Consider the following 25,530-nt stretch of genomic DNA (forward strand, 5'->3'; position numbering starts at 1 on the left):
CCCCTCTAGCTGTGCTCATATATTGCGGAAAAAAAACTAATAAATAAAAATGAAATTTAATGGAACCATAGAATGAAGGACATCTTCATGCTATAAAAACCAAAAAAAAAAAAACAGAATAGGAATCAAAAGAAATTACAGCAAGTGGAAGACTGTAAATACAAATGATTAATGCCTTTCATCACTGAAAAAGAAATCCAGTAAATGGTAAGCAGTTCACAAATATCTCGTTAATGAAAATCAACGCTAATGCGTCAGCACAATGGTGCCCTTCATGTTGTGTGTGTGCAGTTCTTGAACAAATTGAGACAGATTGCTTCACAGAGTGCATATCATGTAATCATGTAAGCAATTCAATGCCATGGAGGACATAACTAAAAAAAAAAAAGAGACTGATGATCCTTTAACAGGAGAAAAACAAATTGCCCTCACTGTCAACAATATACTAAATATAATCAATAATCTGTGCTTGATTTGAGACACAGATATGCCCTAATGGAAAATATTATAGTTACATATGATATGACATCCTATTATGGATTTGACCCTGTGGCGGAAAAAAAAAAAACAAGATTATTGCGTAAATGTAGGAGTTTCAGTTTATATTTCATATTTCGGTAGTCAGGGAATGGTTTCTTCTGCCTCGGTGTCCAAGGTGACCTGGCAGAATGGGTTTTCATTCTTCTTTAGTTAAAATTAATGACAAAAGAGGGTTGAATTCAGGACAAGGTGCATCAGTTTTAGCAAGGAGCTGAACTTTAGAGGTAATGAATGGAACTGTACTTAAGAGAAAACTTGAGATGTGCACATTGTACGAAATGTACAAGGCTCTTCGGTGTTTAGGCTGAATCAAAGGAAAGCAGGCTGAATTTAAAAAGGATCTGTTGTTGAACTAGGCCTTGTGCAGATTGGGCACAGTGGGGCCGTATTTGGGGGGGGGGGGGGGGGGGGGGGCTGGGAAGGGGTGGGGGGTGAGTTAGGACAATTCCAAGGGCCCTGACTGGGTGGGGCCCTCAAAAAATTGTGCTGCAATTGTACAAGAATTTGGGGGCCTAGCCAGGTGGGGCCCAATTGAAGGTCTTTTCACTGGGACCCAGTATCCCTGGTGGCCCCCCTGATCAGGAAGTCGGTGAATCCAATGTATCATTATTATCTGATCATTATCGGCACATGTAGCTCCGCCCATTTTTTTTTGTGTGAAGCCATGGAAACGGTTACGCCCTCACAGGTGTGGCAGGTGGCGCCGGTGTAGCCCGTCCCGTCGCAGGCGCAGCTGAAGCTGTCCCAGGTCTGGCTGCACCCGCCCCCGTGCTCGCAGTGGTTCGGCATACACCTGGGGGGGGGGGGGGGGGGGCAAGGACACAAGGACACACAGCGTCACGGACAGGAAGCACCACTCTCACCTATTTCAGCTGCTTGAGCACGAGTAGCTCCCCCTTGTGGAGAATCTCCAGCCTGCCTGAGTGTGTGAGTGAGTGGGTGTGTGAGTGAGTGTGTGAGTGAGTGGGTGAGTGTGTGAGAGAGTGAGTGAGAGAGTGAGTGAGAGAGTGAGTGTGTGAGGTAGTGAGGATGTGGGTGAGTGAGCAAATGAGTGAGTGACTGAGTAAGTGTGTGAGTGAGTGAGTGAGTAAGTGAGAGAGTGAGTAAGTGAGTAAGTGAGTTACAGGCCGGGTCCATGAGGTGCTCTGCATCTAAAAATTAAAAATAATAATAACACAAGCACGAGGGCAGAGAGAATTTAGCCACACTGCAGTCAGACTGAAAGCCACTGAGGGAGTGAAGGCGCACAGCTACGTCACCGAAGCAAAAAAAATAAATAAAAGAAGGGTTATATCATGCAAACCCTTCTCTAAACTCCAAATACCACCCCTCACCCCTGTGACAATTACCAGCTCTCAGCCACAGGGCTGCTAGCACAGCACGCAGGTAGCGCACGCTAATAAAACAGCGTCAGCTCTAAAGGCCACAGCCGCACATTCTCATCTGAGCCTGGCATTTTTCCTTCCTTTGCCACAGCCCTTTGAGGGCCTCTCTCATTTAATTGCCTTTTTTTTTTTTACACTCAAAAGACTGTTTACAAAAGGGCGCGGTATGAGGCGCGTATTTACCTAATTACAGTATGGCGTGCCTTTGCTTTGAAATCGGGCATGGTTTTTGAGGACACCAGTCAAGCTCTTTTTTTTTTAAAAAAACTAATGTGTTTCGTTTGTTTTTCTTTCACAAAATAATGACTATGTTGCACGTTTATAATATGGAAATGCATACGTAACACAATTCATGAAGATAAATAAGTCAAACTTTTGGATTTTAAGCTTTGAACTCGAAGCATTTTTTGAAGCACTATGTTAGTTCATCTCTGTTTTTACAACCAACAAATGTTTACGACAATAGGAATGGGGAAAAAAATCCATATTATTGAAAAGCCAACTGCCCATCGGATGAATTTTACACAACGTATTCTTGAGCAACTAGCCTGATAAATGCATCACTCTGTGGTAGTGGTGTGGGGGGATTTTTATTTTCGACATAAAACAGAAATGTAAGTTGGCGCACGACTTGCTTGCTCATTTAACCACTCAGCCACGTAATGTATTTTCACACAGCTGCTAACGGAAAAACAACCGAGCAGGGATTCAAACGCTAGCTCACCGCGCAACGGCCTAAGCTGCAAGAACGAGGGGGGGGGGGAGAAAAAAAGTGAAAAATCGAATTCATCCGTGGAGAATTCTATAAGACTAAGACCGAGGGTGGCTGAATGACTGTTTTCAGATTATTTATCGATGAACGGCATAAGCTGAAGTGGCTCTCCATGTAAATTAACTTAAAAAGCGGCTCGGCAAGGAAACTAATGCTAAATGGCAGTATTACTTTATATCGTATTTCTGATATTTGACTGATGCTCTTTAAGAAATGAACCCAAAGGCACAGCGGTCCTAGAGGGACAAACAGAAAAGAGTCAAAATAGCACTGCATAATAATGACAGTACATGCTTAAATGAACACCACATACATATCTGTTATTATTTTTAAACATGATTTAACATTATTTATTTGTAATTGTTTTGTGAAGGCCAGTGACTTGCCTTGCAGTTTCTTTTTAAATTGGTTTATGGCTTCTTTCTTGCAACAGGATACAATTGAGTGAAATGTTAATGACAGATTATATTTAGGCACCTTTTTTTAAATCTAAAATGTTAAACTGAGAACTGGCCTCTCCTCTCAAACCGCTGAATCTAGACTGTGTCCATACTGATGCTGAAAACAGCCTCATAGTAGCACCGGAAAATTACTGTCATTGTTATTGTGCGTATTATTCAGGGGGAAATCTCAAAAAAAAAAAATTACCAGTCATCATTTTTTTGCTCTTATTAATCAGTCCGTTAACTGTCATTTATTCAAATTCTGTAATTCATAAATAATTTCCCATTTATGTATTCATGTTCTTATTCAATAAAGGTTTCACCTTCATTTCAGTCCTTGTCCTGCCCATGGTATTTGATTAAGTTGGGCTCTACTGACTGTACAAATTCAAATAAGGCAGTTACATTTATTTTGGGAATAGACCTGGCCAAATCTCCCTACAGTCACAGTAACGCTGGGGGGGGGGGGGGGGGGGGGGTAGCTGCTGCCTTCTACAGAGCAGTCACATGGTCCTCTATGCTTTGCTACGCGTCTGGATAATATAATGACAACTTTTATGCAATCCAGCAATTACAGGAACAATGCAAAATGATAATGCCTAATGGTGGGTTGGCAGTACAATGCCTAACAGGGATTGGTGGAGAAAAAAGTCTCTGACGTACAGTCACTGTCTCCAACTGCGGTTCTATCTCCCTAAAAATATTATCAATTACAAGTCATATCTGACACCGGGTGATTTACAAACCAAATCCAAAATTGGGCAGACTAATCTCACATCAGTGTTAACCAAGCCAGTTTGATGAACCTGACAAGTAATTATTATTATTATTATTATTATTATTATTATTATTATTAATAATAATAATAACAATAATAATAATAATAATAATAATAATAATCATTTGTTGCATTTATATAAGGCTTTTTCTCAGTCAAAGCACTTTATAGTGATTAGGGGGAAACTCGCCTCAGTAACCACCGATGTGTAGCACCCACCTGGGTGGCGCACGGCATCCATTTTGTGCCAGAACACTCACCGCATACCATCAGCTGAGGTGGAGACGGAGAGAACGATCGATCTTTTAACCCAATTAAACCAGGGGATGATTAGGCGGCAGTTTGAGAGAGTCAGGGTGGGAATTTAGCCAGGACACCGGCGAACCCCCCACTCTTTTTGAGGAGTGTCTTTAATGACCACAGTGGGTCAGGACCTCGGTTTAACGTCTCATCCGAAAGATGGAAGTAAAACGGAGCAAAAGCAATTTTTAACATCTCAAGATCTCTCTTGTCTGACCCAAAATTCCCTGGCTGATATAGACATTTAAGTGCTGTCGGAGCTCCCCGTCAAAGACTGATCGAGCGACAGGTTCCCCTTACATTGCTCAAATACACTTCATCGGTCTCAATCAAGCCTCATCTGACACATCATTAGCACAGCAAGGCTAGGTTTTTACTGACATTGGAACTATAATGCTAACACTACGTTCCCGATTACTACATAAAAAAAACCACTGTAATGACAGTATAGTCAGGGATCTGTACAAATTAGACCAGGGGTGGGTGGGCAACGGGGGCCGTATCTGTGTCTAGCGTTCACGCCAACTTCTGGCCTTAATCACTTAATTAGCTATAACGTTCGTGGAATGTGACATTTTAGCGACGTTTCTTGATAAGCACAGGAATGACAGCCGAAGACTGTTCACGTGTCCCCGTACGAAACGCTTTACTGTGATCTGATCAACGAGTGAAACCAGTGTTGGGTTTATACAGCCAATTAGCTCGTTTAGCTAGTGAGTAATCGGTGGAAACAAAAACCGCCCCTACAGGACCATAATTGCCCACCCCCTGAATTAGACTGTTGACACTGCCAGGTATACACGCAGCCAGGCAAGGATGATGTCACGTTGCCATGGAGAAGAGAAAATGTCAGACTGAGGGTCATTTTTATATCACGTCTAAGTAAAGACGGCACATTCGCCCAAAATTCCTCTCAGTTATAGCTGACCAATCACAGCACTGGACAAAAATCAAGAGACCACATTCAAATTTTCAGTTTCACAGTTTATGGGTACATCTGTGGAAAATCTACACTTAAATTTTTTTTTATAAACTATAGGCCCAATTTGATTTTAATTCCAACAAAAAAAAACACTGGGATTCAGAACACTCATTTGCAAGAAACTAACAACTGGTCAAAATACCAAAAATAAACAGTGTCGTTGTACATTGAATATTTATGCAAACAAAGCAAGTTTATATCTATTAATAAATAATAAAAATAACAATGCCTTCACTAAGGAAGGTTTCAACAATCAATTTTTGGGGAAGTAATGCCAATTCTTCTTCAAAAAATACTGGACGGTCTCTTAAATTTTTTTCCAGAGCTGTGAGGTCAGTATTTATAGTGCTTCTCAAGAGTTAATGTTCTGGAGTTAAAAGCCTGCAGTTCCGTAGTTTGATCTGTAGATTTACAGTTTACCTTACAATTGTCTCGTGAAAGATAATCAGGACATTGAGTATTTGAATAATACTCACTGGGGGGAAAAAAAATCAATAACTCAGTGTCCCTATATTGAGCTCATAAAAAAAATTATGCCAAATCCCATTGTACCAAGCCCTATAGCGCACTGCAATAAAACCCTTCCATTGCTGCTGCAGAGGGCATCCCACCAAACACTTTCCCCCGAGTTTCACCATTTCCATGTCACGATCCTAGTTTCCCGCCCTGCAATAGATTGGCGGCCTGTCAAGGGGTGTAATCCTGCCTCTCGCCCAATGCACGCTGGGATAGGCTCCAGCACCCCCGGCGACCCTGCCCTGGATAAGCGGGTATAGATAATGGATGGATGGATGGATGGATGGATGGAATCCCAGTTTCCGTGGAGGAAGAAACTCATTGTTAAATGAATGTTTTGTCTCAGTGTTCCGTTCCAATGCAAGCTCTGCTGCAAACGACGAGTTTCACAAAGGCGGGATCTGGGCGTCTAGCGGATTTGAGCTTCTCGCGGTGAAAAGGCTCTGCTGATTCAACACGCCGCCTGCGCGTCTCTAATCCGTTAATGCGCCTGGATGTGAAATGTGAATAACAAGACCCAGACCGTCTGGAATTCGGCGAATAATACGAGACAGATGACTGGCGCGCATCCGCCACGCCGATGTGTCTGACGGGCACGGTGGCAGGGTACTGCCAGGAGCTAACCGTCTCTGTGAGTGCCCGCCACAACTGCTACTGAACACTCAACCGTCACTGTGAGTGCCCGCCACAACTGCTACTGAACTCTCAACCGTCTCTGTGAGTGCCCGCCACAACTGCTACTGAACACTCAACTGTCCTTGTGAGTGCCCGCCACAACTGCTACTGAACACTCAACTGTCACTGTGAGAGCCCGCCACAACTGCTACTGAACACTCAACTGTCACTGTGAGTGCCAGCCACAACTGCTACTGAACACTCAACTGTCCTTGTGAGTGCCCGCCACAACTGCTACTGAACACTCAACTGTCACTGTGAGTGCCAGCCACAACTGCTACTGAACACTCAACTGTCCTTGTGAGTGCCCGCCACAACTGCTACTGAACACTCAACTGTCACTGTGAGAGCCCGCCACAACTGCTACTGAACACTCAACTGTCACTGTGAGTGCCAGCCACAACTGCTACTGAACACTCAATTGTCACTGTGAGTGCCCGCCACAACTGCTACTGAACACTCAACCATCTCTGTGAGTGCCCGCCACAACTGCTACTGAACTCTCAACTGTCACTGTGAGTGCCCGCCACAACTGCTACTGAACACTCAACTGTCACTGTGAGTGCCTGCCATAACTGCTACTGAACACTCAACCGTCTCTGTGAGTGCCCGCCACAACTGCTACTGAACACTCAACTGTCACTGTGAGTGCCTGCCATAACTGCTACTGAACACTCAACCGTCTCTGTGAATGCCCGCCACAACTGCTACTGAACTCTCAACCGTCTCTGTGAGTGCCGGCCACAACTGCTACTGAACACTCAACCGTCTCTGTGAATGCCCGCCACAACTGCTACTGAACACTCAACCATCTCTGTGAGTGCCCGCCACAACTGCTACTGAACTTTCAACTGTCACTGTGAGTGCCCGCCACAACTGCTACTGAACACTCAACTGTCTCTGTGAGTGCCCGCCACAACTGCTACTGAACACTCAACCGTCTCTGTGAGTGCCCGCCACAACTGCTACTGAACACTCAACCGTCTCTGTGAGAGCCCGCCACAACTGCTACTGAACACTCAACCGTCTCTGTGAGTGCCCGCCACAACTGCTACTGAACACTCAACCGTCTCTGTGAGAGCCCGCCACAACAGCTACTGAACACTCTCAACCGTCTCTGTGAGAGCCAGCCACAACTGCTACTGAACACTCAACCGTCTCTGTGAGAGCCCGCCACAACTGCTACTGAACACTCAACCATCTCTGTGAGAGCCCGCCACAACTGCTACTGAACACTCAACCATCTCTGTGAGTGCCCGCCACAACTGCTACTGAACACTCAACCGTCTCTGTGAGTGCCAGCCACAACTGCTACTGAACTCTCAACTCTCACTCACAAGTGCCAAATTAAACAAAAAAAAAAGGAATTTGGAATTTTTTTTTGAATAACTGAATTTTTGTCTTTTGATGTCAACTTTGTTTCCTTCCAAAGGTGTCAGGGCTTTGTTCCGGTTCACTTCTTTAGAAATAAATTAGCACCTTGGAACAAATGAAATTGGAATCGCGTGGACTTTCAGGTGGTCCAGTCAGCTGCCAGTTAAAAGGTGTGTTTAACCCTTTGAGGTGTAAATTCACAAATATGTGATAAGAATGTTCTTTACTGAACATTCTAATGCTGATGTACTGCACACAATAATTGCTGGTGATTGAAAGCAATGGAGTTCACTGACTTTAGAAGACGGACTTTAGAGTTTTGAACAACAAAAAAAAAGAAACATTCCAAAAAAAAAAAAAAAAACACTCTTCAAAATCCTCATCATTGAGGATAATGGACTTCTACTGAAAAAAAATAACACTGAGTCTTCATTCATCAAACGTAAAAGACTATCATCTGAAAAATAATCTAAAATGGCTGCCAACCATTAGTACAACAAAGACAGACAGACTATCCCATTGACAAGCAATGAATTGGATGCATTTGCTTTTTCATGAAAAAAATAAAATAAACTGCTGCTTCACTGTTTACTGATTACAACCTGGAGACAATGAACAAAATCTGGTTTTGAAGGGGTTCTCAGAAAATAGGCTATTCAGTTTTGTGAGGTCGTCTGAACACATTTAAATTATTTAGTCAGCAGTTCAGCCCGTTATTTTTTTGCTGTTTTCCAGTAAGAAAACGATGTGTTTACAAGCTGGCATGGCAACAGAAGAAAAACAGACAGAGCCAGAGGTACTCGTTCTCATTTTGAATCCGCTGCCGCCGAATCAGAAGTGTGTCATCGACGATTAAGTGTAAACATTTACAAAGGAGACAAGAGCACACATTTTAGACAAAAGCGGCTCCATACAGACCGCGTTTAAATGAGTGAGAATCACAATCACACGCACACAAGCCTGTACACGCAAACACATAGAGGCACGCGTGCGCTTGTTCTCCGTACGCTGGTTCTCACCGCACGCCTCGAGTTTAATTAGCGCCAGAGCTAATTCCCACACTTCCCGAGATCACGCGCTGCTTTGTTCGCTCTAGAAATTAGCGCCCTTTGTCGGAACGGCATTTCCATATCTCAGGCAAAAGGGGGGGGGGGGGGGGGGGGCTGTTTTTGTTTTTAGCTCCATGGTTACGGGACGGGATGGGGAGGGACGGGCGGGCGGGGCGGGGTGGGCGGGGGGGGGGTTGGTGGGTAACCTGCCGGTTGAGCATCTGCGGCTGGCGCAAGCTGTGGTTTGAAGAGCCCTCCAGCAGCGCTCGAGCCCGCTGAGCAAGCACCCCTCCCAAATGAGCGCTCATCGGCGCAATTCAACCTTACACCAGCAAAACGCTAACGGTGGGTCCGCCCGGATTCAATCAAACCGCAATGCGCTTAGCCGTTAAAGCAGGAGGGGGGGGGGGGTTCGCAACCTTTTCGGAACCAGGGACCCGCCCACCGCCCCCCCTGACTCAACCCCCCCACACAAACTTCCATGGGAACCCCATCTTAAGTGAAAAAGGGTTATTATATATGTATTTTCTTTTTAAAAATTGTTTATAAAGATTGCAGAACTGGGGGGAAGGGTGGTTGAGATTGTGATCGTCGGCTGGTGGGGGGCTGGGGGTGTTTTGGGAAAGGGGGTGATTGATTTCGACTAAATTCCTTGATTTCAAATCAGATCAGTGACTGTTGAAACCAAGGCCCTGGTGCACCAATTGTCATCATCCGATCCCATTTATCATGGAGACTCCAATGCATTTCTCCGTGTGAAACAACACACGTTCATATTGTGTTTGTCTCTGCTTATGTAAATAAGCAAATTTTATGTCAACATGCTAATTTTTCACTTTAAGTATTGGCAAAACACAAAGAAAAGAATGAGAAACTGAATAATTAATCTAAGCACCTGTTCGCTGTGCCAGATCGTTATGCATAATCATATTTCTTCCCGTTTCTCTTCCCCCCCGCCCCGCATTTTCTTTGAATAGGATTTGAATGGGAAAATTGCTTGAAGAAGAAGAAAAAAGAATTACACACACATTTCTGATTTGAGGTTTCAGCACACAAATTGTAGCTTGCAGCCTGCAATTTGGCCTTGCTTTCTTAAATGCTCAGACACAAAACCCTTGACAGCCAGCATAACAACTGCGCGTAAGGAAGGCAGATTTGTTGACTGCAGGAACAGAGGACGAGAAAGTGAAGTTTACCAGTCTATAATAACACACTGGAACAGAGGACATGGAAGTGGAGTTTACCTGTCTATAATAGTGCACTGGAACAGAGGACGAGGAAGTGGAGCTTACCTGTCTATGATGGCGCACTGGAACAGAGGAAGTGGAGTTTACCTGTCTATGCTAGGGCACTGGAACGGAGGAAGAGGAAGTGGAGTTTACCTGTCTATGATGGCGCACGTGTCCAGGCTGACGTTCTCGAAGAAGCGCAGCTCGCTCTGCTCCACGGAGGTCAGGTCAGCCAGCTGGTCGTCCACGTGGATCAGCTGCATGCAGCCCTGGAAGGACCGCTGAGTCGGCGCGGAGCTGCCACGCCGAAAGTATCCTGCAGGGGGCAGAGGTGAGCAAACACTCTCTCTGTAGCAGTGGTAACAACCAACGACCTACCGCTGCTCCATAGAATCTCCACAGGCACTCTGATTAACGTAAATATGGTGATCTGTGGGCAGAGCTTTCACAGAAACATCAAATACCTTATTTGTTACAGAAATTAATACTTATTTGGTGTATTGTTTATATAATAATTAGAAAATATGTACAAATATAAATATCACTGCATAAAGACTCTTCTCTAAAGATTCAGGATGCAAAAGTAATACAATAGGCAATAGTTAACAGTAATAGTTATTGGCATAAGTATTAAATATTTGGCAGAAGCGCTGATCATATTACTAAACGTAGTAAAAACACATAAACTGGAGGAAAACCTAATTGAGCTTAAAAACGTATGTACCAGATCTGCAGCATGCTATAAATGAATTTTATAACGAAATATATAGAATACCAGCTAATGTTTAAGGGTAGTGTAGTATCAACGTGAGGGGACTGGGCATGTAACCCAAAGGTTTGATTCTGAAGTACAGCACTGTCATTGCACCCTTAAGCAATATACCTGAATTGCATTGATATATATTACATTACACTACAGGCATTTAGCAGACGCCCTTATCCAGAGCGACTTACACAACTGTTACATAGCTTTTACATTGCATCCATTTATACAGCTGGATAAATATACAGTGTATGTATACCTGCTGCTATACAAATGGTTACAGTATAAAACAATGTGAGACGCCCTGGATGAGAGGACTTACAAAATGGCAGCGATGCGACTCCCAATAACAGAGCAATCTTCCCGTTAATACGTGATGACATTTGAGAGGATTATTATTTTAGAAAGCGCCTTATGATGTGGACAGCTGCCTTTCCAGAAAAACACCGCCGCCGCCGCCACCACACCGTGCCCGTTCGGTCTCAGAGGAAGGTCACTGCCTCCGCAGCCCGTACGCTTTTAATTAGTTTTTGAAAAATAAAAAATAAAATATCAAAAATGTTCAATTACAGGGAGATAAAATTAGGAAATATTGTTGGGCCCCAACAGGGGGCGTGCACAGACATTTTGAGGGGCAGGGGCTTAACGCCGTAATGCTAAATTTAGCACCTTAAAAAAAACGTAGCGGGCGTAGACGTGAGCTTCTAATGACCGCACTCCAGCTTCATTACACCAAGTACCAATTTCGGCTCGCTGGCCCGGGCCGCCCACGCCGCTGTCGGAGAGCTCGCTTCCCAATTTACGCCCCCGTATTACAGTCCTTTCCTAATTGCGGGATACCCGTCTATTTGCCGTGCCTGTTTATCCTTTGATGACGTCAATGACGGACGCCGAGAATGCTCCGCGGTTAAACCTGAAGCCTCGAGCGGGAAGTGGGGGCGCTGTCAGGTTTCGGTATTTTTACCGTCTGGTACGACGGTGGGAGTTTATGTGTTAGCGCCCCTCTCAATCCAGCGAGCGTGGCGAGGCCCACCATTAATCCCACCTCTTCCCTGAAAAGAGATTTTTTACATCAAATCCGAGATCGACCATCTCCCTCCACTGACCGGCAGTAGGGAATTACCGTAGAAGACCTACATAACAAGGAACAAAAAACTGAGCAAACAAGAACGTCGAAGGCTCTAATAAAATAAAATGAATTTATTTTATTATATAAAATAATTAAATTAAATGCTATATTTTTGTTTTTCTGTAGAGTTCAAAACAAGAGGGTACTGACGAAAGTGGGTTGGTGGTGCTTTTAAAAAAGCTCTTAATTAGAGCAGAGAGAACTTTGATGGAGTCATCTGTTTAATCAACAATTCTTCTTGGGTGTTCAAGGTCGACTCTTCACCCCTCGACAAACGAAGAAAGTTGTAAAGAAAAAAGAACCAGACATATTCTTGTATCTAATGAGAAGGTCAGCAAGGCCTTTATAAAACCACCACTTTTTGCACATAAAAGGGGGAAAGAATTTGAAAGACAACTTGGTATCTTAAGATTTAAGATATATTACCTCTTGGGCAAACGCATCGGTTAAGACATTAAAGGGAATCGTATCAATCTGAAGAGCAAACACTGATACAGTTTGAAAACTGTTGGACTCTACTGTAAGACACTGTAAACTTCCCACGGTGATGTAACGATCACCACTAGTGACTGAAAGCAACAGAGTTCTGGAACACTGGCTTAGAATTTGAAAAAAAAAAAAGAACCTACTCTTCAAAGGGTTAAAACGGTGCTTTAGGTCACAATAAGCTCCAATCTGTGAGAGACTATAGTTTGGCAGAGAGCCACCTCTGGCTCAAACCCCCTGTCCTGGCGAATCAGCTGTCTACCCATCTGAGCCCTGTGGGACACTGAGAAGGCGATAGGCGTTCGGCTAATCTCCCTGTCTGAGCCTCCTTGTGACGCAGAAAAAAGGCGATAGGCGTTCGGCTGATCTCCCTGTCCTCTCTGTGTGGTCGGGTCCCGGCAAAAAACGTTACCCTCATCTCAGATCAAAACACGGGCCGAAAATGCCCAGAGGAGTCGCAATGCCACCCTAAGCAGCTGCCAGCGTCTGCAGATAAGAGCTGGGAGAGTGGCAAGGCCCACAGTAATGGATAGAGAGACTGGCATCGCTGAGATATACAATGCCATGCCAGTGCCAATCCACACCTCTGCTGCTGCCTGTTCTCAATTTGCAGTTCCTCAGGCCTGAGCTAGTGTAATCCACAGAGTTATACTGAGGAATGCACACACACGCACACACACGCACGCACACGCACACGCACACATACGCACACACACCAATACACAATCTCTGAGACTTATGAGAATCTTTTCTTTCTGCATAATTAATGTTATTTCTTCAAGAACTATATCTAAAAAAACTTTCACCATTCTTGTCAATAAGAAAAGCTTTTAAAAAGCTTATTTCTCTGTTCTGAAGAAGCAGAAAAAAAAATCAAAGGCTGTCCTGGGATTGATGGTCTTGGTTTGGCTTTTTGGGTAACGTGATGTGCATACTGAATTACCAACCATTAATGTTCACTCTGGTGGGCCAGCTGCCTCAAATATGTTTCCAAATATTGTTTTCTATTACACATCCACCCTCTGGACTGTAGATACTGCAAATGACATGCTTTTCAAATTCAAATTTCCAATCTACAGCAATAGAGTAGAGAGATTTCCTTTTTTGTAAAGAAACTGGGAAAAAAAACCCATCAAAAATGGTGCCTTTTCTCTAGTGCAGACCCTGCTGGAGCTAAATTGACCCTATCCCGTGCAATAATCAAACAATCTCAAGCTTCAGTTTTTGTTTATGTCACTTCTGTGCATTCTATTACACCTAATTCTGTTCATTTTGGGCAATTTTGTTGTGTTTTTATTAGCCAAGAAAGCAGTACCTAATTCATTTGCAGTTCCACTATAATACATATCAAATATAATTCATAGCATTAAGAGATGGACCTTAATTGTTTGCTGATATAAGTGAAACATTCTGTTAAATAATGCCTCACCATCTGACTGTGCAACTGTATTTAATATTTTCCCATAAGGAGAAAAATCAATTATGCGGTTCCAGAGTCATTATGGTATTAGGTAACCACGACATCAGGCTCCAAACAAATAATTAGGATTTCCATGGAAACTAACTGACAAAAACCGCAGCGCTCCTAAATTTACTGAATATTCAGGGACCAAAAAATGGCACATTTCATCATGAGAGGGGTCATTAACTGAATCTGTTAATACCCCACTGGAGGAAAAACAACCAGGGTGTTTTTGGGGTTGTGTGGGGTGGGGGTGGGGGTGGGGGTGGGTGTAAAATGTTTTGATGTTTTGCTGTAGTTTGCTGAAAATGTAAAAACAAGAGGGTATCAAAGAAAGCAGATTGATAATGCTTTTAAAAAAAACTTTATAAGGGTAGAGAAATTTTGATTGAGCTTAATAATAAAAGAAAAATCTGAGAGAATAATTATCAAAGAAATTCTCCTTTGTGTGTTCATGGCCAGCATTTCACCCCTGTCTGGCCAACACTGTAAAATAATCATAATAATCATTTTAAACAGCACTGACTTATTCTTGTGTCCAATAAGAGGTTGGGGGTTCGAGTCATGATTATAAAAGAAAGCCTCGTTTCAAGGCCTTTAAAGCACCACCCCTTTTTGCACATAAAAGGTGTAAGGCTGTGAAAGGCAAATTGGTATCTTCGGAGTTAAGACGCAAGCTCATGATTTATGCATCCCAGAATTCCCCTTGCTTCTCTTGCGCCCACTGCAGTGACAGTTTTAGCACCCGTGTACCCTGTATTTAGGCAACCCCCCCCCCCCTCCCCTCCCCTTCAGGAAGTGAGATCCCACACACCATGTGGCACTAGCAATGGTGTGCCCATGTAAAAGTGTCCTGGTGGTGTAGTTTGTATAGGGAAGACCTGTGGATTATGCATTGCCAATGAGTCCCTGTTGAAATGTCAAAGTTGAAGGAATAATGTAGTTATATAAAGAATGTTGATTGATCTTTCGGGGGGGGGTCCCACTACAATAACTGATGACCTGAGAAAAGAGCTATGCACTACACCTCTTACAAAGGCATAAAAAATTGAGCCAAAGCACTGGGCTTTTTTGGGCTTTATATAAATAACATAAAGACAAATACAAATAAATTATTTTTTGATGTCTGCATTTTTCATCAGTTTAATAAAGCCTTGCCATATGACTAGGACAGCTGTACAAAAGGCTTTCCCATAAAAGGCTAAATCAATTGTGTTGTTGTCCGTTGACGAGTCATTATGGTATTGGCTTGCCATGATCTCAGGTTGCAAACAAATAATTAGGATTTCCATGGAAACAAACGAACAAATGTGACAGTCACATCCGCGGAATGCTCAGGGGAAATAAGATGCCACGTTCCATCATCATCATCAACAACTCACAGCAGAAACTGTGTGACCTCACAGGATGGCGGGTAATTGGACACCGCAGCTGACACAAAACGTTTTCACAATGTTACTAGAATGTTTTGTCTCTGCTATAACATTGCAGCAACATTATGACAATGTTTTGGCGTTAGCAGGGTTGTCCCCCGGACAGGAAAGGTTTGAGTCAGAAGGGCATTTAACAGGCACTCTAATCCAGAGCAACTTACACAACTTTCTCATTTTTACTCTGTGTCCATTTATACAGCTGGATGTATACTGAAGCAGTAATATTCAGGTTCAGTACCTCCAGGGTGCAACAGCAGTGGCCTACCAGGGAATCAAACCTGCAACCTTTCAGTTACAAGCCAAATTTCCTAACAATTAGGACTTAACACTGCCACCTGTACAAGTGCTCTCACTATGAACACCACCAGCCTGCTTACACAGGTTGCACCTGCTCAACACTCCACTGGGGGCAGTACAGAGCAGAATAGACATGTTCACCCCTCTGCTCAGGTTTTAGACACACTTGCCAAGCACCTGTGACAAAATTTGACGAAGAAGAGGGTTGAAACGACACGCTGGGCCAGCAGATCTGATTGGGGTTTCCAAATACAGGCGGAAAACGGACAACCGCAAAAAGCCTATTGTTTTAAAAGCACAGTTTGAAACTACCATTTTAACAAAAAACTATTTGGCCTTTGTCCAATTTCTGCACCTGTGTACTGTATGTGTACATCTTGAAAGGTACTTGGGATGGACCTGTGAGCAAATTTTCGTTGAGTTTTCATGCATTTATAAATAAGCTCTTCAAGTGCCACTGGCTTTTTCCCCCCAACTCATTCTGTCACCTCTTCTTGTGAATACATAATAACAGCAAAGACCTCATTTGCACATGCTAAGCTTTGAACGCATGCACGTGTACTTATGCGCGTCCACATTCACTGCGCTGGAAGGAGCCAGGCGTAGCGCGGGTACCTCCGAAGTAGTATGTGCCTCCGGTCTTTATCTGGATGGGGGTGTTGGTCTGAACGGCAGAGGCCTCGTCCCCGTCGATGGTCAGCATGGCGAAGTTCTCCTTGGCCAGGAAGCGGACCTCGTGCCACTGGCCGTTGTTCAGGCCCGAGCCTGCCGAGAGTCACAGAGAGCCACGACATAAAAAAAGACGCATTTTAAAAAACACACGTAAATTGGGGGTGTCTGGTGGCGCAGCCTGTAGAGCGCTGTCCACGCGTTCATTACGAGCCGCGACATCGGCGGGTTTGAGTACAACCGCGCGTCTCTCCCTCACTCTTTCCCCCCGTTCTTCCTGTCTCTCTGCACTGTCCTGTCCAATAAAGCTGAAAAACGATATATTTAAAAAACACATAAATCAACTTATGAAAATGAACGTTTTGTCAGTTTGTACTAGGTGGGTAAAGTATTTTTTTTTCTTCTCTTTACTCGCATAAAACAACACTTTCAGACCCACATTATATTCTTTAAGTTATTCAATTCAGCAGACTAAAGTAGGGTGTTTCTCCGACTTGAAGTGCATTTGTAATGGAACACAACACACTTACATTTTACTGTACTATGTGAGTTAAGTTTTTCAGAAAATCAAAGTTATAGGTTTTGGCCAACCCAACAACTGAAAATGTAGCCTGCATGGAAAATCAAACCAGCACATTAAAACGATAACATACCAACACACATTGAATGGTTTATTTCCTTTACACACAGAAGTAGGCCTTCTGAACTGCATATAAAGCACAGCAATCACGGGCTGCTCAGAGGTTAGCCTCATTAGGGTGGGTAAGAACATCTAAATAGTTCTAGCAATGCGGGTGAAACGAAATATTTGGAAAACGAGGCGATAATCCTCAAATAGATAAATATGGGGAAAATGTAATCAAATAAATGGAACAGATACCACGCAGTTTGCCATTAGCCAGGGGGTAAAAAAACACAAAGAAAGATACAATTACATTAACCTTACATTAACCAATGGCAGCGCGAGGTGCTTTTCTAGCGCTTGTTTAAGATCATTACCAGCGTATTACCTTGTACCCGTGCAGACGCTGGGGCTCACTTTAAAAAATCTGCACCACTGACAAAACCGTGTGGCGTTTACAGCCGGCGAATTTTAAATTGCGTGTCGCTTCGCGTTTCCAGCTCGTGGAGCGCGGGGTGAAAACTGTCGATGGCCGCTGGAGAGTAATGACTTCATGAATTTCCTTCAGACGGAGAAGCAATTTGCCAAGGAGCACAGTCTCAGGTTAACAGTTCTTCCATTACTCCTGATTTGACAACAAAAGATCAATAAATCCTCAGACACGTGTAATATTTACTTTTCTGCCCGTACGAGGGAGAGAGAGAGAGAGAGAGAGAGAGAGAGAGAGAGGCATTCCGTAACAAGAGTGCAGCCGGGTACAGGAATACACCGACAATGTATTCATTTTCATAAAATGTGCTATATTTAATTAGGCCTACTGCGGTGAGCAATTTCAGCACCTCCGAACAAAGAACTCTGTACTTTGTGGGCTTTGTACTTACAAATGACGCTGTCAGGAAAGTTGCGTATGGGCACCGAAATTATGTTGGCGTGGCACAGAAAGTTTCGTACAGCAACTTTACGTAATGACTAACTGAGTGCACGGAAAGCTATTAATGCAGGCGCCGATGAACACCACCCTTCTCCCCAGGAAATGAAAGTTTGCCGTGATATGCCATTACATCGTTATGCTTCGCAAATACCCTCATCCCGGTATATTTAAGTAGCCTAGGCTACCTTTATACATTTAAAGCTGGATATTGTAGTGAAGCGCGGCAACTGAAGTGCCACAGTTAATGCTACAATGACAGTAATCTATGTGGGATTGTAATCTTTAAAAACCTATTTTAATTCCCTTTTTAAATACTTTTTAACGCAAAAATTTCCAATACGCAGGTAAATAAAATGGACACTAATTTTCTCTGGATGAAAACGGCTTTGAGAGATTTTTTTTATTATTTTTCTTCACAAACAAAGTGAGCGGTTGAAAACAAAAATTAGCTCACCCACCTGTGTCTGTTTAGAAGGAAAAAAAGCGTTTATTTTGGAAGTCTTTATTCAAAGATGGATGGTGATCGAACACGGGCCAGAGATAAGGATAGCTTTTGATTGAATCCACGCCTAGGTTTCTGGTAGCCTAGGGGATATCAGGAACGAGTTATGTAATGGTGGCAAGAGACAATTGTGTGAGACCAGCAATCAAAAAAGCAATCAGAGCATTACAAAGAACCCACATTTTCAATTTAGACAGACGAGACATAAACATCCAAAATACTCCTGCCCAAGGTGTAAACATTTTCCAGTGCTGCATTCACGAGCACACATTCCCACAGCGTTATAGCCAAGCGCATTTCCATTACAATGAATAGAACTCCACCCCAGTCGAAATCACAGTGTTTTGTGACAAAATCAAACACAGCAGTCAACAAGCTGCAGAAAAAAAAAAACCAAAATCAAACTAAATTATCATTATGAGTCATTACAAAACTAATTATGGGCTTTATACATCCCCATAGCTGTCAGAGTTAAGTGGTTCTGAAATACTGCAGTAAACCTTGTAAGGAAATGAAAAGAAAAAAAAATCTTTTTTTTTTTCTGTGGATTTTTAAGAAATTAAATTCAGTTAATTGGGGGCAGGGGTGACTTACTCAGCTAATGAAATAAAGTGGAGACCTTTGGGAGAAAGAGAAGCGTTTCTGCTTCGCGCAGCGATCAATCTCATATCAGTCTTATATCTGGCTGTTACCAAGTATAAAAGCGTCTTTGTACCCACAAGTATTGGTCCCCTTGGCGATCTGCTTCGACCCTTGCAGATGCAGAAAGGTCTCTGAGCAGTTACAAAAACTACAAGGCCTGTATTCAATTAGCATTCGTCCTTAACCTCAGCTTACGACTAAATGCAAGCATTACACTCGTTCTTCACAGACTCAATTTGGCCAGCAAGTGTTGGTGATTGCTCAACACGACACACTGTGTTTGTGAAGAATAGCAATAATTATTTCTTTCAACTCCTATTCAAAGTTAAGGACAAACATTGATCGAAAACTCAATTCAGAAATTGCTACTGTCTGGAGGAGAGGCCAACTGTGATTTAACCCTTGGGTAAGTGTGGGGTTTTTTTTGCTCTCAATTATCAACAGTGATTGTGACATCAGCATGAGAATGTTCAGTTAAGAACATTCTAATCACACATTCATGATCTCAAGTCTAGTTCAGACCAAAGATTTTGCGATGCGACAAGCTGCAACTGGCGACTCTAAGACTTTCCACCCGGCGATTAGACAAGCCGAATCGTCTGCAATGGCAAGTACCGGTATCAGATGCTCTGAGACGGGCAGTTCACACTGCTGAATCTCACCCTCTGCAACATTCTTAAAACAGTTTTGTCGCATTGCGAATCTTCGGGGCTGAAAACTGGTTGGAAGACTTTAAAGGACACTGACACCAGCTCATGAAAAGGAAACGCAGGGATCAGGTGGCCCAGGTTTAACAGGTAAGATCTGAACCCCTGGAGGGTCCATATGGTTAGGGCAGCAGTGTAATATAATGGGTAAGGAGTAGGTAACCTGAAGCTCACAGGTTCGATTCCTGAGTAGGACACTGCCGTTGTAGCCTTGACCAAGGTGGTTAACCTGCATTTCTGTATATATGGACACAATGTAATCACAGGAACACTGGCCAAAAAGCTGTGGGATAAATTGCAGGTGCCTCTAAGGTGGATAAGTGTGCACACACAAAAAACTTGCTTTGGGGTGAAAAAAAAGAAAAAAACAACAACATATGCTATTGCTTAAAAGGCATTCAGATGCAAAAGTCAGTGAATATATTTCCCAAAGGATGGCGGAAAAGCCCAGCTGGCACTGCTCAATGTGGCTTAAAATGCAGGAACGAACCTTCTCCCATCTGAAGACTTTTTAAACTACTCTTATCTCCCTCATTCTATCTGGACATTTTGTTTTCATTGAACTGGTCCAAATGTGCTTACTCCTCAGTCAAATGATGGCCTGATCACCGCTAGCTAGCACCGTAATGAACGCTGAATCGAAACAAAATGGAACCCCTCAACAGAGCAGAGAACATCAGAAGGAACTGCTTCTTTTGTCTTCTGTTTCATCACTGACCGCTTTGATTGGCGCACACAGCACCACCACCACCACCCCCCCCCCCCCCCTTCCCCCGCGGGTGGGCCACCTCCACGGGGTCGTGCGGCTAGTTTGCGAGCGTTTGAAAATTAACAGCCAATCGCATTTTCCCGCCTCCGGATCAGGGGCGTGAGGCGTGCCAACGGGGGGAGCAGTGCTGGACGAAATTCTAGCGGTCGCTTTGAACAGCTGCGAGCCAGCCCACCACTTATCCGGACCCCCGGCTGGACTGTGTCAGTTAACGTCCCTGTGGTCGTTAGCGCTGGCGACGGTTACCGAGCTGTGCGTGTACTTCTGAAAGGAAGCTCGGGGTACAATTATGACAGCAAAATATAAGCTTCCTGAGCCTTTTTTTCCGGCACAGAATCGGAAACCGTGACACATGATACATGCAGACCTGGGTCAAATTTTTGGATTAAAATACTTTTCTGTGCTCTACTGATCTTGCCTGGTGTAATTGAGCCTGCCAATATGACCGGAAGGCAGGGGTTTGCACTTTTTCCGAGTATTTCATTGGTTCCAATACACAGGCACAGAATCGGAAACCGTGACACATGATACATGCAGACCTGGGTCAAATTTTTGGATTCAAATACTTTTCTGTGCTCTACTGATCTTGCCTGGTGTAATTGAGCCTGCCAATATGACCGGAAAGGTGGGGGTTTGCACTTTTTGAGAGTATTTAATTGGTTCCAATACACAGACACAACAAGACAAGATCAGTAAAGCGTAGAAAAGCATTTCTCTTTGAAGTCCGATCACAAGAGGTTCCAAAGAAATCTCTTCAAAAAAAAAAGAGAAAGAAAATTGCTAATGGGCCCCAAAGACAAAATGGCGTTCGAAATCAATATTAGGATATTGCCTGGTGGAGAACTCCACTGCTTTTTGTTCTCTATGGACAAGGATTTTTAAAAGTTTCAATCGACTGCATACAGAGCAACTTCAGAAGACAAAATGACATTAAAAGTCAAAAAGAACCACAAAAAAAGATAAATGAACCTCAGCAGAAGGTCTGGAATAATTAAGAATTCCATTGGATAACAATGCTTACAACAAAGTTATGATGGCAATATAATACATGTAGAGAGACATTATACACCACTACTGAGTAAAACATCATATGATTTATATTTCCTTTAATTACTTTAACAGAACCATCTATACGCTTTGCTGAAATCTAGTACAGGCATTCAAACATTGATGCCAATGTCTTTAAAAAACTGTTTAATGATGGTTTTTGGGCACTGTAAACCTCGAGAGCCAGTTACGGATGGACATACCATAAACCAATATGTGGCTTTGAACTGTTTCTATGATACTTCGTGGAAGGCAAACTGTGTCCCACATCTATTTCAAAATCATGAAAAAAGTACCGGATTAAAATAAAATCTGGAATGTAACGTAAACAAACAAACAGCTGCAGTGCTATTTAATGTGGGCGTCTGTACTGGAAAATCACTGACAACTGTCTATCTCAAGAAAGATTATAACAAGAAAATATTTAGGCTGAATTATCACCCAAAATGAATGGAATAAAACAGGGAATAAAACAAATGTACAATGACATGGTGTGAGGGGATCTTTAAAATCCCATAAATTACATTGGCTCTCTCTTAGCAGAGTTTACGCAGCATGTATAATTTCTTCTGCAGCACTTAAACAGATTACATACAATCCATTTATATAGCTAGATATTTACTTAGGAAATATACAGGTTAAGCGCCTTCCTTAATGGTACTACATGAGAAACCCTGCTGGGAAAAGAACCTACAGGCGTGATAACAAGTTGAATGCAGAATGATGGAAGCTGTCCTTATGAGGAAAAACTAAGCTCTGCTGCCCCCTACTGTAAGAACCCCTCAAGCATTTCCCTCTGGCCAACAGAACCTCTACCGCAGTGACAAATGCATCAACTGCACCCTAAACCACTGTGCAGCCTTAAGCCGCTTTTCCACCGCATGGTACCGGCTCAACTCGACTCGACTCTACTCAACTTTTTTGGTTTTCCATTGGGTATCTTGGTATCACCTCCGTCGAGGTTCCAAGCGAGGTGAGGCGATACCAAAAGGTGACGTGAAAACACTGCAGACCGCTGATTGGTCAGAAACGGCAGTTTCATGCGGGGTCGCTATGATGACCAGCTACATTGACGGGGGTACTATCTGCAGTGGAAAATGAAGTTCCTGGTACCAAAAGCGAGTAGAGTCAAGTCGAGTTGAGCCGGTACCATGCGGTGGAAAAGCGGCTATAAGGTCACAAGTCCAACTAGCCCTAACCCTAACCCTAACCCTAACCCTAACCCTAACCCTAACCCTAACCCTAACCCTAACCCTAACCCTAAACCCTAACCCTAACCCTAACCCTAACCCTAACCCTAACCCTAACCCTAACCCTAACCCTAACCCTAACCCTAACCCTAACCCTAACCCACCACACATTCCAGATGGCCAACGATTTAATCTGAAAACTGCTTAACTTGTGTGTTCATGGGTCCTTGTTCGCTCTTGCTCTCATAAAACCGAAGCATATCAGCGCTGAGCTGTTAACTCAGTAAAACGCCCAAACGTACGGCGTCAAACTAATCGATACTGACACCGGCGTAACCGAACAGGAGATGAACAAATGTGAAACGCTGGTCTGGTAATGCCAGAATAAAGAGCGGCTCGGCTGTAATGAGTGTAGTACAGCTGCTGAAAGTGAATGAAAATTCAAACGGCTGTTTTCAACCGCCAAAAGAGCCGACCCAGTTTGGATCCACCTCCACCAGACGTTTGGCCGGCGATAATGAAAAATGATGGATTACGTTCCGGAGTCGATTTGACTGTTTCCCGCGGACGCAAAACGCCCTCGTGCGACGCTCGTCTCGCTATCCGTGAGACAACCGTCAAGGACAGAGGCCTGCGGCCCGGGTACACACACGCGCTGCCGGTGTTTGTTTTTTCAACATAAAATTAGCGAGCCGAGTCACGGTCGAGCGGACCGCGCGGTCAGCGACTCTAATTGATCAGCAGCGTTAGTGCTGAATAAGACAGACCCCACGGCATTCCAAGACTAGGGAGCAGGACCCCGATCCAAGCCACGGTTGCAATCAGACCTTCCCACGATGCACTGCGGCAGCAGCGCACTTACAATCAATATTTGGATACTCTGAAAGCGCAGCGATCTGAAGTGACGCTACAATAAATGCATAAATAATGTATTTGTAAACAATGTCATCTGTACAAAAAACGATGCGGCAGCATAATTACCTTTTACCTTGCGTAAGCTTCACATCCCAGATCAAATCAAATCAGTTTTATTTGTATAGAGTACAAAGGCGATTTATTGAGTAGCAGGAAAAAAAAGAGTAAAAACCAGGCCTGAATCCTCAAGTAGGTACACATGAGGTAAAAAAAAAACAAAAAAAACAACAACTCCCCAGTGAGGAGAACAACCCTAAAATGGTGGCGAGAAAAAACTCCCAGATGGGAATAAATCTCGGGGGGAACCTGGATATAGAGGCTGAGCTTATCCTCCACTGGCCAGCCTGGTGTGAAGTAGCAGTGCAGTGGATGTAACAGAAATTAAGGGATCTATTGTATCGCAGCAAAAAAATATTTTATAGAAAATGGACTGAGCAGGCTAAAGCTGAGGTAATAAACTAGCTGGAATAATGAAAGTCCAAATAAAAGGGAAGTACAGTGCAGTTTAGAGGGGCAGGGTGATGCCTCTGGAGAGCCAGACTGCAATCCCACAAGCTTCCAAGCTGAAATACTCCCGTGCTAAGAACACCTGGGGTGTATTTACATTTGGAACCATGGCAGTAGAGTACATAAAGTATACAAGTGGGAAAATATGAAAGCATGCCAAGATGGAAAGTAAAAAAGGGGTAGCCTACTCCTAAGACAATAAGAGACGGCTATTTTAAAGCCAAACAAATGTAATATCGGTGCAAATTAATTTGAACTGTATTCTGCATGCTGAAAGTATAAACTACAGTATGTATTTCTTGTAATAGGTTGGAGCTATAACGTGGTTTTTTAATACAGACATTTGGCCTGAAATAGGGGACATGAACAACCGCATGTTCTGGAAGTGACTCCCTACATGGGATATAAATATCAGAAATCTAAATCGAGATTATCTAAATCCTAGTATAGATATCAGGATTAAATTACTTGTGGAAACGAACGAATGTGCTTAATGCACTACAAGAATATGGAGTCAGCTGTCAACGCTGAATAGCAATAGCGGCGATATCGAGATTAAAGTACAGGTGAAAATGGAGAGGTGTCTTTAACTGCAGGTGCACTGTATGGCATCAGCCATCAACACTGAATAGCAATAGCAAAACTTTTATGGCAGAAGAAACATTAATAAAGGAGACCGACAGAACAGTGGGAACTCAGAGACATTTAATGGGAGTTCCTGGGTGGCAGAAATCAATGTTTTTTTATTGCAATTTATTACCTCCCAAGCAAGAGGTAATTGATATTTAGACGTGTTATTTAGAATAGCCCTAGCAGAGCAAGCTGTTCTGATGTATCCAGTGGATTCAAGTGACCACAATATCAAAGCCAACTCCTCCAAATTTGACCATTTTTATACTGGATGAGCAAACTTGAATAAGCAGTAAAAAAATGTAATCAGAAATGACTGGGTACATCTAATAGAGTGTGAAACTTTAAATTCTAGTAATTTCTGATAAAATATGCATAGTGTCGGTTCAATTTAAAATGAAGAAAAACATATTTTCTTAAGTCCCGTGTGTTTCACGCTACTGTAATGGATGAATAAATCCTTATGGATTTATGGAAAAATTTAAGACAGACTAAAGTATTATGTGAATTGACAGTAGCATAAAGTAGCATATTGAAAAAATGGTTGTCAATGTTAAATAAATGTGGGTTAACAAGAAGCAAATGGCTTAGGATCGAAAAAACAATCCTTAAAAAAATTTCAGTAGAAAAAGGAAATTCTGAGAGGAGGTTTGGTGCTGTCTAATGGAGGAAGGCTTGCATTTCAATAATGTACATTTAAGAGTTACTTTCCTGAAAGTCTAACCAGGGAATTGCTAATAAGGTTACAGTACCTAAAACTACACGTGATGCCATGGAAGTGTGAAC

At 43.1% G+C, this 25,530-nt stretch overlaps 1 protein-coding gene across 3 annotated transcripts in view; it reads right to left on the minus strand.

Annotated features, from left to right (window-relative positions):
- The window catches only part of LOC118233893 (contactin-associated protein-like 2), a 243,500-nt gene that overhangs the window by 90,558 nt on the left and 127,412 nt on the right, over positions 1–25,530 (minus strand). For all 3 annotated transcript variants that reach the window (XM_035429969.1, XM_035429968.1, XM_035429970.1), the window contains 3 exons: positions 16,229–16,378; positions 10,197–10,359; positions 1,227–1,333 (listed from right to left, as the gene is read on the minus strand). In XM_035429969.1, coding sequence (XP_035285860.1) covers positions 1,227–1,333; positions 10,197–10,359; positions 16,229–16,378 — 420 coding nt within the window. The remainder of the gene's footprint in view (positions 1–1,226; positions 1,334–10,196; positions 10,360–16,228; positions 16,379–25,530) is intronic.

The sequence above is a fragment of the Anguilla anguilla genome, chromosome 8 (genome assembly GCF_013347855.1).
Source record: "Anguilla anguilla isolate fAngAng1 chromosome 8, fAngAng1.pri, whole genome shotgun sequence".
Classification (NCBI taxonomy): domain Eukaryota; kingdom Metazoa; phylum Chordata; class Actinopteri; order Anguilliformes; family Anguillidae; genus Anguilla; species Anguilla anguilla.